Source organism: Apteryx mantelli, chromosome 26 (genome assembly GCF_036417845.1).
Source record: "Apteryx mantelli isolate bAptMan1 chromosome 26, bAptMan1.hap1, whole genome shotgun sequence".
NCBI classification, from domain to species: domain Eukaryota; kingdom Metazoa; phylum Chordata; class Aves; order Apterygiformes; family Apterygidae; genus Apteryx; species Apteryx mantelli.
This window is the reverse complement of record NC_090003.1, coordinates 5,056,086-5,068,671: the sequence shown is the minus strand read 5'-3', so window position 1 is coordinate 5,068,671 and position 12,586 is coordinate 5,056,086. Positions and strand designations below refer to the sequence as shown.

The 12,586-nt window shown below is 46.2% G+C and overlaps 1 protein-coding gene across 4 annotated transcripts in view; it reads left to right on the top strand.

Annotated features, from left to right (window-relative positions):
• Positions 1 to 12,586, top strand: part of SAMD11 (sterile alpha motif domain containing 11) — a 139,790-nt gene that overhangs the window by 52,790 nt on the left and 74,414 nt on the right. For 3 of the 4 annotated variants that reach the window (XM_067311204.1, XM_067311207.1, XM_067311205.1), the window contains exons 4-5: positions 328 to 506; positions 11,509 to 11,559. In XM_067311204.1, the coding sequence (XP_067167305.1) occupies positions 328 to 506; positions 11,509 to 11,559 (230 nt within the window). The remainder of the gene's footprint in view (positions 1 to 327; positions 507 to 11,508; positions 11,560 to 12,586) is intronic. The other variant, XM_067311206.1, reaches the window with a different exon arrangement.

The following is a 12,586-nucleotide window of genomic DNA, read 5'->3' as shown; positions in this document are numbered from 1 at the left end:
CCGGAGAAAGAAGTTGGCGCCTGTTGGCGTGGATGAGACCCAAACCAGGAGTAAGGAGGTGGGCAGAAGCTGGAAATGTGTGACTTGAATGTTAGAACTGCAAGAACTAGGTGCAGATATGGCTCTGCTGAAAAGACTCTTGCAAAGGGAACATTGATTTTGCTCAACCAACATATCTGGTTGAAATCTGCAGTGACTAACAGCATTGTCTTCTCAGGGCAGGCATTTGAGAGGACCTTCTTGGTTTTGGATCGCCTAACCAAATTCTTCTTTTCTTCTCTTTCTATCTTGCCCTTTTCCCTTCCGAATAATTCCTCCCTGTGCCAGAACCGGGGTCGCCTGGCAGAGAAGAGGACAATCCCCCTGCCTCCCACCAGGATCCCGAAGAAAGAGCTGACCTCTATTTTCTCGCATAGTGATGACAGCGAAGAGAGTGACAAGGGCAATGGTCAACACCCTGAAGTGAAGCAGGAGGAGGATCTCCATATCAGTATCATGAAAAGAAGGTACTTTCCTGGCAGGAAGCGCTTGCGTTGTGAGAACAAAGACAGAGAATGCTGGGCAGCAGGTGACCAGTCCCTGTGGGCCAGTACTGCCTGGGCCGCTGAAATAGAGTTACCTCCAGGGTCAGAAATTAAGTGCGAGTGTCCCATTATAATTCAAGAAGAGTGCTTGGGTCCTCTCTTGTGCTTACTCGCTCCTGTTTGGGGTGAGCAGAGCTCTATGGGGCCTTGTGCCATGGGCCTTGCATTTGCATGAGAGTTTATCTAGATTTGCAGACTGCAAATTTCATTTCACCCTCTGTCCAGTGTTCTGTATCTTTGTGCCTGGTGAGGCCAATGAATGGCATGACCAAGAAGTTGTTTTGGGGCCTTTTACACAGCCGGTTGAAAACACACTGAAGTGTATGGGTCAAAGGTCCTTCCTTTTGCTCTCGTTTGTCCCCAAATTCTGATGGAATAGAAACTGGATAATTTAATGCTGGTGAACAAAGTTTTGAAAGGAGGCGGCAGCAATGGTGGGTGTTATATGTTCTTGATTGTAAGTGTCAAATACCAGAGCCATGTCTCATAGAACAAGTGAGACCAGACTTGGCTCCCTGAGAATGCCTCTGTAGTGTAAAAGTAGTTGTAATGGAGTTGCAGTAGGCAAAAAATTCACACAAATATTGGGGGTTACCTCAGTACTTACGTATTCTGAGCACGTCTTTCTCAGTACCATATTCATTCTTCCTGGAACTCCTGCAGGGTTAAAGGAGGAGGAGAAGGAATTGTCTTGAGTTACATTCTGGTAACTGTCACTTGGACTCCTGTTGTAAGGTCTCAGTGCCTGTAATATTTGCCTGCAAAATTTGGTGTTTTCTCATCCCTCTGAAGATATATGATGTTTATAAGACCTATAACTACTGGAAAATAAATACCTAAAGGTCCTGTGTCTCAGCCTCTCATGCATATCATGGCAACTCACCTTGATTGTCATCTTTCTCTAATGCATAAAATCACTCAGATTCTAAGACAAGCCCTATAAAAACAGAGGAGTGGAAACTGAAGGCATGTAATTGCTTTTCTTATGTTTTATGTGTTTCTTGCTCCAGAGTAGATAAGCTATTTCCCTCTTGCCTTCAGCAGATGCTAGTACATTTAGCAACTGAGAGCTTGAAAGTAGGGAGACAAAATAGTAGTCAGCTCTTCGGGTGAAACCCGCCTGTAAAGTCTGGGTTTATCACTGCAGCTGTCCGATGGCCGTGTTCATGGGTTTTCCCTTGGGAGTAAAAAGGTGTTTGGGGAGTGTGTTTGCACTGTGCATGCACACAGGAGCCACAGAGGGGAGGGAACCCTCCTAACCAGTCCTGGAAAGCTGCCCTCCTTCTCCTGCCCCCTTTAATTATGCTTTTAATTCTGTAAAATTATAGTGCTAGATTTTCTCATTAGGAGTGAGAACAACATAATAAATATTTAATTGATATGCTGGGCCCCCAAAATATAAAGTGCTCTTATCTTAAATCTTTAATTATTGTAATTACTTTGCCTTTTTTTATTAGAAAATGGAGAAGAAAACCCTTAATAGTTACTAGCCCATGGTCCCCCAGCTCATCATTTCTGTGCTCTTCACTACTTTTCAATCAGTTTGTCTGAAGGTCTCTTGCTTAAACGTGGTCTTGATTCCTTAGAGGAGTGCGTGATTCTTACCAGGTAGGTTAGGGTCTCACTGCTTTTGTAGAGTTGTTCTCCATTTCATTTTCCTGGGAGCTCTGATACAGCGTATGGGGAAGAGCTAGAGCACCTGAGGCAAACGGATCAGGCACCATGCTGATGAGTGCGGTAATAGCAGAAAAAAAGAGAGCACGTAACTTCAGTGCTCGCTTTCCTGACAGGAAACGTCTACTGCTCAAATCCCTCAGCATTTCCAAGCATTGCAAACACATTGTCCCCAAAAATCGTCACCTTCCTGCCCCAAAGAGGGGGGATGACCAGGCCATTACTCCCTGTTCAAGAGCAATGAGCAACCTGACGCCACTCTGGTGCAGCCCTGCCGGAGGGAACAGGCTCTGGCTCTGCTCTCGCTGTCATTAGTGGCCGGGGGACTGGGGTGGACGGTGCGATGAGGCTGGCTCCGGAGACGGCGGCAGCAGCATCATAAAGGCTAGACGGCTCGCAGACATGACAGCTGGGGCCCGGCAGAGGCAGTGCCCCATCTGCTTTCTGGTTTTAATTCACCTGTTGTATCCTCCCTGAGTGATGATGGATTGGGCTGAGGTTTTATTGCCTCCCACTGAGAGGAAGAAATAGGTTAAACTGTGATAGTAGGAAAACAAGGTCAGGGTCTGAGCAAACCTGTGTTGTTCTCCTGTACCCCTGGATGGCCATTGTGCACACCTGCGGGCACTTGCCATTGCAAACAGGCGCACTAGTTTTTTTGAAAATGTTTGCCTTTTCTTTTTTTCCTGTTCCCAATTTTCTTTATATGAACTGTTTCCTTCTGTCATTGGCACAAGGGCATGCTTACTGCTGCTTTGAGGTCTGGGTGTTACTAAAGAAAAGGCTCTAGGGATTAGGACAGGAGCTGGAAGCTTAGTTTCTTGGCTAGTCTCTCAAACTAGCTTTTGCCACTGATTTCATCTGCGATCTTAGGCAACTGCCCATGGTGATGGCCTTCAGAAGAGGTCTGAGGCAGAGAAAACCTGCCTCATGATGCTCTCTCAGTTCCAGAGAGGAACAGAGAGCCTGCTACTACCTCTGAAGTTAGTTCATTTCATTGAATGCCATCTTATTTCACAGCCAAGTCCTTCTAAAACTGTGCTTACTTTGCTGTCTTGCACATGTGTAATTAAGTCAAGGAAACCAAGCCTTGCACTAGAATGAGCTTGGCTCATCTGCTTTGAGATCCGGGTTACTCAGGCTTAAAGGTGAGTGTTTCTCATCTTGTAGTGAGACCCCTTGAGTCCTCTTTAGCCTGCTTTGCAGAGTGTGCTAAATAGCCTTTGTGTTATGCCCCGTCTGGAAGACAGGGGCTTAAAATCTTGTCTCATATAGCCAGTGGCATCTGCTGAGCTTGATACTGTTGCTGGATACCCAGCCTGTAAGTGCTCAGGGGAGAAGCTCTGAAGATTACTGGGACAGTGCTGCAGAGAAAAACCCTTTTTCTTTTGATCAGATCTCTGGTTCCTGAAAAGCTTACTCTTTTACAACCTTGTCTACGTGCAACAGTTGCATTGCCTTAATTGCTATGGTTAGATTAAAGTTTTACTGGTTCCTGGTGAGGATGCTTGTCTGGCTATAAAGATAATCTTTCCTATATAGGGAAAAGAATAGTATCAGTATAGGGCATTTTTGTATGATAATGTCACTATAGGGCATTTCTGTACTGATGTAACTAGGTCACTTGTAGGGCTTTCACCTGTATAATTATTTTAGTGAAAATGATACTGGCATAGTTGAACTGGTACCAAAACTATGTAAACAGGCTTAAAATGACTGATTGATTAAATTGTGATCAGGGACACATAGTCTAGTTGGAGGCCTGTAGCTAGCAGTGTACCCCAGGAGTCAAAACTGGGCCCAGTCCTGTTCAACTTATTCATCAGTGACTTGGATGAAGGGACAGAGTGCACCCTCAGCTAGTTTGCTGATGATACAACACTGGGAGGAGAAGCTGGTAGATGAGAGGGCTGTGCTGCCATTCAGAGGGACCTCCACAGGCTGGAGAGATGGGCAGAGGGGAACCTCCTGAAGTTCACTGAAGGGAAGTGCAGAGTCCTGCACCTGGGGAGAAAAAAAGCCATGCACCAGTACAGGTTGGGGGTTAACCTGCTGGAAAGCAGCTCTGCAGAGAAGGACCTGGGAGTCCTGGTGGACAGGAGGTTGACCATCAACCAACCATGTGCCCTCGTGACAAAGAAGGCTAGTGGTATCCAGGGCTGTATTAGGAAGAGCATTGCCAGCAGGTCGAGGGAGGTGATCCTGCCCCTCTATTCAGCCCTGGTGAGGCCATACCTGGAGTACTGTGTCTAGTTCTGGGCTCCCCAGTATAACAGAGATAAGGAGCTACTGGAGCAAGTCCAGCAAAAGGCTACTGAGATGATTAAGGGACTGGAGCATCTCTCATATAAGGAAAGGCTGAGGGCTGGAACTGCATAGCTTGGAGAAGAGAAGGCTTGTGGGGGATCTTATCAATGTGTTTAAATATCTGAAGTGAGGGTGTAAAGAGGACGGGACCAGACTCTTTTCAGTGGTGTCCAGTGATAGGACTAGAGACAACAGGCACAAACTGAAGCACAGGAAGTTCTGCCTGAACATAAGGAAAAACTTTTTTGCTGTGAGGGTGACTGAGCACTGGAACAGGTTGTCCAGAGAAGTTGTGGAGTCTCCATCCTTAGAGATATTCAAAAGCCATGTGGGCAGAGTCCTGGGAAACTGGCTCTAGGTGACCCTGCTTGAGCAGGGCTGTTAGACTAGATGATTTCCAGAGGTCCCTTCCAGCCTCAATCGTTCTGTGATTCTGTAAAATTAGGAAGTTTGGCTTCATGAAGCCCTTTTCATTTCTGGCAGACTATTGACTAAGCTGCCTCTCCCCAGCAAGCTCAGCTAAAACGTATACCAGTTTGCTTTCTGATTACCCCTCTCTGGTTTATCCTAGACACAAAGTAAAGTAATGCAGAAGGAGTTTGAGGCTGCAGATTCCATTGCACTGCAATAGTTTGGGGAGTGTTACTTTGTTGGACTCATTGGAAAATTCCAACCAATGATATTGAGAGACTCATTACCTCGCAAAAGCCTGCGAGCTTTTTCACATTGGGGTTGAAACTGCCTTTAAGGAGTTCCATTATGTTATCCCAAGAATCTCCAAACAGAGGAAACTTAGTGTAGCCAGAGAATAAGGTTCATCTTTAACAGTAAGATCCTCATACTGTGTTGGATTTTAGCCCAGCATTGTCTTGTGGGTGCATGAGTTTAATTCCTATTTTAAAGACTGGCCTTTTTCATTAGTTTGGGAGCAGAGGGAAAGAGAAGAGGAGAAACATAATGATAGCATCTGAGATTTGACGTGATAGGTTGGGAACTGCTCACTGAAACATGGCTTTGGCTAACTCCCCAGCAAATTGGGATGGCATGGCTAATAATAAGAGGCAATAATACTTAAGCACCTGTTAAAAATGGTGAAAGTTTCTGACTTGACCTACCATAAAGGCTCTGAAGGAACCCTTATGGAATATCATGTAAACATGTTCACTGGACTGAGTAATGGGCAGGATAGGTGCAAATGGACCTGTGTAGTGAAAATGCATTTGAAATTCTTTTATTAAAAAAAGAGGATTAGGAGCAAAAGTAGGAGCAGATTGTACAATGATAGCACACAAGGGGCTGGATTCTTTGCCAAATATTGCTCTGGAATCAAAGTCATTTTGGGGATAAATATGATGATAAGAAAAGTCGTCCTATAACAGTGTCTGTGCACTGATGAGCAGATTTCTGGACAACCTCATATTGCTCTTAAGTCTTTCCTCCTTTTTTTTTTTTTTTTAATGTCCTCCCACCCTCAGGAATCTCCTCTGCCTGGGGCAGCAATGTGACCGAGGGCCTAGCACCTGGCATGGGATTAGTGTTTTTTCCAAACTGGAGGGGAGCACTGGAAATGAAGGTGCTTATTCAAGGAATGGTAGAGCGCTGTCGTCTTGCCCCTGTTCATACAGCCATGTGCAACCAGAGCACGAATAGAGAGTCCAGACAGGGGCAGGTTGCTCTCCTGCGCCCCCCAGCATCCCTCACCCCACAGACTGGCTTCACAGCTTTCTTACTCAGTGTCTGTTTTCTAATAGAAATTACGGACCTCCACTAAGGCTTAATGGCTAGTGGCTGTCAGCCTTTCCATTGCCTGCCTCTCTAAGTGGAAAGCTATTTCTAACATCCCATAAGGCTGCTGCTCTTTGACTCTCTAATTGATTGAAGATCAAACCCAAGTCCCCACTGCGCCCCCATTATATCTGTCACATGCACCTGCTTGTTATTCAGAGTCGTAAGGTCCCAGCGCCTTCTCGGATGATGTGTCATGTACACAGCACTGGCTCTGCGTTCCTTCCCTTGCTTGGCCTCCTCCTGAAAAGCTCCCGAACACTCCACCCCCGTGCTGCCCTGGAATGAGAGCTGTGTAGGATGGCATCCTCACTGTTGGTGGAGCTCAGCCTCATGGCATGATAAACCCACAACATTGCTTTTTACCTGCTGACAGAGCCAGAGCTTGCCTGGGGATTGGGCTAAGCTGATGAGGCTCTTCCAGACAGTGTACAACTAAAGAGACTAGACACATGGCAGAGCAGGAAACACTCTGGGCTCCAGCCGTGAATCAGGCTCTTAGATTAGATTCAATAGCCCTTCGTCTAATTGCTGTGATTCAAGAGAAGGGGGGAAGTAGGGCCTCCCTTATGGCTGGAGAGAGATTTTGCTGCTTCAGGACATTCTTCTTGCAGTTTCCACTGGTTATTTTTTATTAATGGGAAGGTGAAAGCCAGCCCCTTCCTCCTCCCCAATCCTTTATCTTCTCTTCTCCTCCTTTCTCTTTCCTCCCTCCTTCCTCTTCTTTCTCTGAACCATGCGCCACTTAATGACAATCACTCTATTCAATAAATATATTAAAAGTCTATCTGGGAAGTGAAGGCTGGACTGGGTCCAGACTGCCAGGAAGCATGTCGTTGATCTAATGAGGACGTATATTTGAGAGGGGGAGAGAGACAGACAGAGAGGGAGAAATGGAGAGAAAATGGTTAGTTACTTTTCAGGGATGCTGCAGGATAAAATATGATACACCGTAAGAAATCCCTTTTGCCCAAGAAAGAGGTATAGACTGAGGGAAAGGTGAGGTGTGAAAATGAAATCCTGACCTGGAAGTGCTCCTGGATGCTTCTGTGTAGCTCCTTGCATCTGACATTTATGACATTGATTCCAGGGTGAAGAGTAACCAAGATGCCCCAAGTCCAAGTCTCAGCCTTGCTGTAATCACTAGGCCATTCTTTCTGCCATCATGTATGAGCTTTCCTGGAGGAACTGACCTCTCTTCATTGCCTGCACAAGCTTCTTACGTTAGCCTGAAAATAGTGTGACATGAATCTAGGGAGACTGTGGGAGCTGAGATGGCGGTGTATGGGAAGAGCAGAGAAGGAGGGAGGAGCGAGCTCTGACCTTCCAACGAAGCAGCCTGCGTGATGTTGCCTGCAAATATATCCTCCCAAACGGCTCACCTGCAGCAGTGCCATTTGCTTTGCATGGGCCTCACCATGTGCCATTTCCATGCTGGAGGATGAGACGAAGGGCCTGATCCAGGACACATTGAACTCCCGCTGACCATGGTGGGGTTGGGCTGTGCCAGGGCAACAGAAGTCCTTAGTTCTACCTTTCCCCAATACTGTCCCGTCTATGCAGTCTTCTAAACCAGAGGAGGTGGCGAAACCTTGTCAATATTTTCCCTTCTCTGTGGCCTTGCCTATGCTAAAAAATTGGAAGATACAGATAAACCCCTCCAAATGAAGTGTTGGTCTTAAAAGCGAATGGGAGAAGAAAGGGACAGTTGTGGGTAAGAGATGGCTTTGACGGTCTCTGCTTCTGGCAGTCACGACCTGTTCCTGTGGCTGGATGCTGTCCAGTATTCTCCGCACTTACATGCCATGTGTATTGGTTGCTGCAGCATGCACCTGGGACGTCTGGAGTGAGCCAAAGGGAGCAGCAGAAAGTGAGTTGGCCACAATGCAAAAGCTCAGCTGCAGAATGAGGTTGTTGCTGCCCCTGGAGTGATAGGACGTTAGGGGATGCCTGACTCACTTTGTTGGCCTCATCCATGGTTGCCCCTCCGGTGTTGAAAGCTTGCAGGGGCCGCTAGGGTAAAAAGAAATGAAGGGGAAGGAAAAAAACAACTTAAAAATTAAAAAGTATCCCAGCTGCTCTCCATTATTTTGCCAACTCTGTCGCTTTCTTTTCTGGGCTGGATTCTCATTCCAGTGCAAGCTCCAGATATGCCTCAAATAGCCTCAGCCCTTCCTGTTAAATCTTTTTTGATTCACATGCATATATAAGTAATTTCATTCTTTGTGCAAACCAAGCCCTGACATTCCAGTCCCTCCTCGCTGAGGCGCCTGCTCCAGCAGTTTGTTCTTTCCCCCTGCTTCCATCCCCCTCAGCCTGCCTCTCCTGGCTACAAAGCAGTGCAGGGAACCAGCCTCCCCCTGTTGCTGTGGGACCCATCTGGTCATTTGTATTAAACGCTTTCTAACTGATCACACTGTGTCTGAGATCTTGGGTGGGTGAGGAGGTGGGAGAGGCGGTAGCAGTAGTTAGTGCCTTTGCTTGCGTGGCTGCATTTTTTGTTTTTCCCCTTCCTTTTCTGTTATTAATCTGTAAGAACCTGGCTCCTGCTCACCACTTTCTATACAACCCAAGGACAGGCTTGTGTAGCTGATAGCTTGCAAATTATTAGTAATTTGATTTCAATTGAATGAATAACCCGTTAGAGCAAAATGTACGTTAGCCTCAGAAATCTAATTGGCGATAACAGCATAGAAATGTGGAATGAGTGCTTGGTTCTGCTCCCTCTCCCTCCCACCCCCCCAAAAAAGATAATTAGGATTTAATTTCATTCTCACCTATTCATTTGTCTAAATATGGGTGTTTAATTATCCATCCTGGCAAATAGCTGTCTGCCTTGGCATGGATCTGAGCTATTCCTTTAGTACGAGGTCTTCCCTCCCCATTACTTATAACTATCCGATGCTGCATTCTTACACTTTGAAGTTCGGCTGTGCTAAGCCTCATTACGAGACCTGCCTTTGCCTGACGCTCAGGATTGCTATCTGTTGTGTACCGCTGTCAACAGCGGCAGCCTCTGTTACGCTTTATGGGAGGCTGAGAGTTTAACTTAGGCGCTGAACCCAAAGTGGAGAGCCAGGAGCCCAGGCAGTCTCCTGCTCTGATGTCGGTTCGCTTTGCTGCCTTGAGCAGGTCATTTCACTTCTCCCCTGCCTTCTGCCTCCTTTGGCAGCGCCAGGGCTGAGAGGTACCTGCCTACCTGCTTCCCTGGCATTTGGTGAGGATCTGGACCCTCCTGTTACAGGACAGGCTGTGCAGTCCCGGGTCTGAGTCAGAGAGCTGGGAGCAATGACGATTTCCAGTGAGGATGGGAAACTCCTGTGTGCGAGAGAAATCTTGTATTCTAGGGAGCAGTGCAAAAATTAAGCCCACCTCACCAATCCCAGTCTTCTGTGAGCAGGCCAGACCTTTCTGGTCCTGTTAGGGCCCTATGGGCTTTGGCTGGCTTGAATTTGCCTTGAACTTCAGATTCAGATCAGCTTACCTGGAATGTCAGAATGTATTCCTGAGTTTGAGCAAAACCTCAGTTCGTGGAGATTTTACTCAGTGCCTCAACTTGGCTTGTGCTGTCTAAAAGGTTTTCAAATGTTGCTTGAATTTTGACATTGAGAACAACTTGTTGCTGTAAGCTCAGTAGCTGGGAAGTACCTATGCTTTTGTCTGTTTGCAAATAAAAAGCTGGGAAGATGGAAAGCTGGGACAGGTTTCCTAAACTGTTGCATATGAGGAAGAAGAAGAGGAGGAAAAACTAGGTTTGAGATAAGAGGAACTAATAAATACAGTTCTGAGCCTTGCTTTATTGGTAGAGCTTAATATTTAATAAAATCTAACAATCCTCCAAAAGAACTACTCAGGGAGCAATTGGACTCCTTTTCTGAGCCAGTCTTGCAGAAAGTGCACAAAAGATATACTGTCACATTAGCAAAGCTTGCAGCAGCAGCATGTTCTGGATGTGAAATTATTTACATGTTAAGTGTTGTTTTCAGCTGATTTCTGAACTAGGCTGAAGCAGGGGCACCCGTTCAGGAAAGCACTTACGCAGACACTCAAACCTCGGTTAAGTCCCCTCGACCCACTGCTCAGGCTTACGTGTTTTCTGGCCCAATTCAAAGCACATTCAAATCGGGAGAAAGGCTCCTATTGACTTAGCAATTTTTGGATTAGGCCTTTTCTGCAATCGGATGTTCTTCAGCTTCAAACTGTTGCTTTTCCCAGCTGAGGGCAGAGGCAGGGGTGCTGTAGGGATGCACAAAATGTGCAAAAGTGCATTTGGGCTCTGCTGGCTGCGATATTTGCAGGCACCTCTGTTTAATACTTTTGTGAACCTCCATCTGCAGGCGGTGACACACAGTTAGGAACCGGCATGTTCACAGGCAGATGCTGAGGGATGTGGGGGTGGATCTGTGCATGCAGACAGGCTTGCTTGCCGGTTTGGTCTCCGACGGCTGGGGTTCTTGTCAGTCACCTTGACATGGAGGAACAGTGATGGTTGCAGACCTTCTCTGGGTGGCAGGGAAAATTAGTGCTCCCTGGCATCATGTGGAGCCACCAGACCACAGAAGGTCAAGCGCCTGCCTTAGTCCTCTGGGTTGGTGTAGGTGCTGTCTTCTTGAAGAGAGTAGCAAAGGAAGAAAAATAAACAAAACCAACCCCCTTGGCTGCGCTTAATCTTAATTTAGGATGTTGTTCATCTAGAATCTGCTGTTCCTGCTTGTCAGCAGGCAGAGTGACAGAATATGTGAAATTAATTTCCGAGGTGGGAAATTGCTAATAATTTATTTACAGCTGGGGCAGGCGTGGAGGAGGGAGTGCAGTACAGGCATATTTAGGTTTTATGCATAAAATATCAATGCGCCCCACACCTGTTAGGGAGGCTGCATGCAGCAAAAAGCAGTTCTCTCACCAGCGTAGAGCTCGCTCGCAGGGCTCTAGCTGGCAGCCCTGTGTGGCCTGCTGTGGACGCTCAGGGCTGCTGTGAGCGTGCAGCGGGGCTTCTTGCAGCACCCCACAGCTCAGGAAGGACGCGGTAGTTGTAGCTGAGGGCTCGAGGGAGTCTGAGAGGGGCGTGGGTGGGTTGTCGTGATGGAGCTGCTCTTTAAGTGGCAAGAGATGCAGCGTTCAGCGTGTGCCATTGACCTCTCTGTTTGTTTGTTAACAGGATACACACCCACTGGGATTTAAACATCTCCTTCCGAGAGACCTCTTGCAGGTACCATTTTGTGGCATCCTCTTTGTATGGTAGGCTAAGAGTTTATGATACATGTTACTGGCATATGGATGCTGTTAGATGTAAATGAGCGTTTCTGATTGTCAGTGCTGTGATTTTTTCTTCCTTCTTTCTTTCTTTTTCTCCTCTTCCCACATATTCTTTCTTTGGTTCTTTTATTTGAAGAAAGTTGTCTTTGGGGGGAAGAAGTCTCTTTTATGGTGGAAGAGAGAATCAATTAGACTTGTAAAGAAATCCCATTATTGTTTCTGATATATGTTTACTCTGGTCCTTTTTTGCAAGAATGCGAAGTTGAGGTGGCCCAGATATATTTCCTAACTGTCATGGGAGCCTACATCTCATTTGCAAGAGTGATTATTGGTTTATAAGACAAGGCCAGACTGCCTTATGCTTCTGAGTTGCTCAGAAACTGCAGTGTTGTGCTTAGCAAAGCCGAAGCAGTGCTACCTTAAAAGGTGGGCCTGTATCTGCAATAACAAGAGCCACTACATGACCAAGGCTTACATAACAAAATGATACCGCTAAGACACCCTGGTTGTGCAAGAACTTATGCATGTAGTTGTCCTACTGCAGTACTGAAGTACCGCAGTTAATAGGACCCTGCATTTTGCAGTGTGAAGTATGAATGGGGTGAACTTCTACAGCTGCAAGTGCAGAGCCAGAGTATTTACAAGTTAGCCTGGGAAAAAAATATAATTCAAGAAATGACAAGTACTTTACAAGACATAAAAAAATGATATAGGAGCCTGAACTGTGAGACTAGGAAGACTGACAAACCAATCTGGTATACTGGTTTTAAAGTCTGCTTTCCTGCAGTAACAGATACCTGAAGAAGGTGGAAATTCACAAAATGAAGATATGCAGTTATGAACAGGAATATTCCTTTGTGACCTTGGAAGTGGTCAGTTGATAACTTGAGCATGGTGCTTAATAGTGCATTTTCTCCATTAGTGTTGCTAGTAGTCATAACTTTTCCAATCCTTTAAAAATATAGTTGCAGTTATTTGCT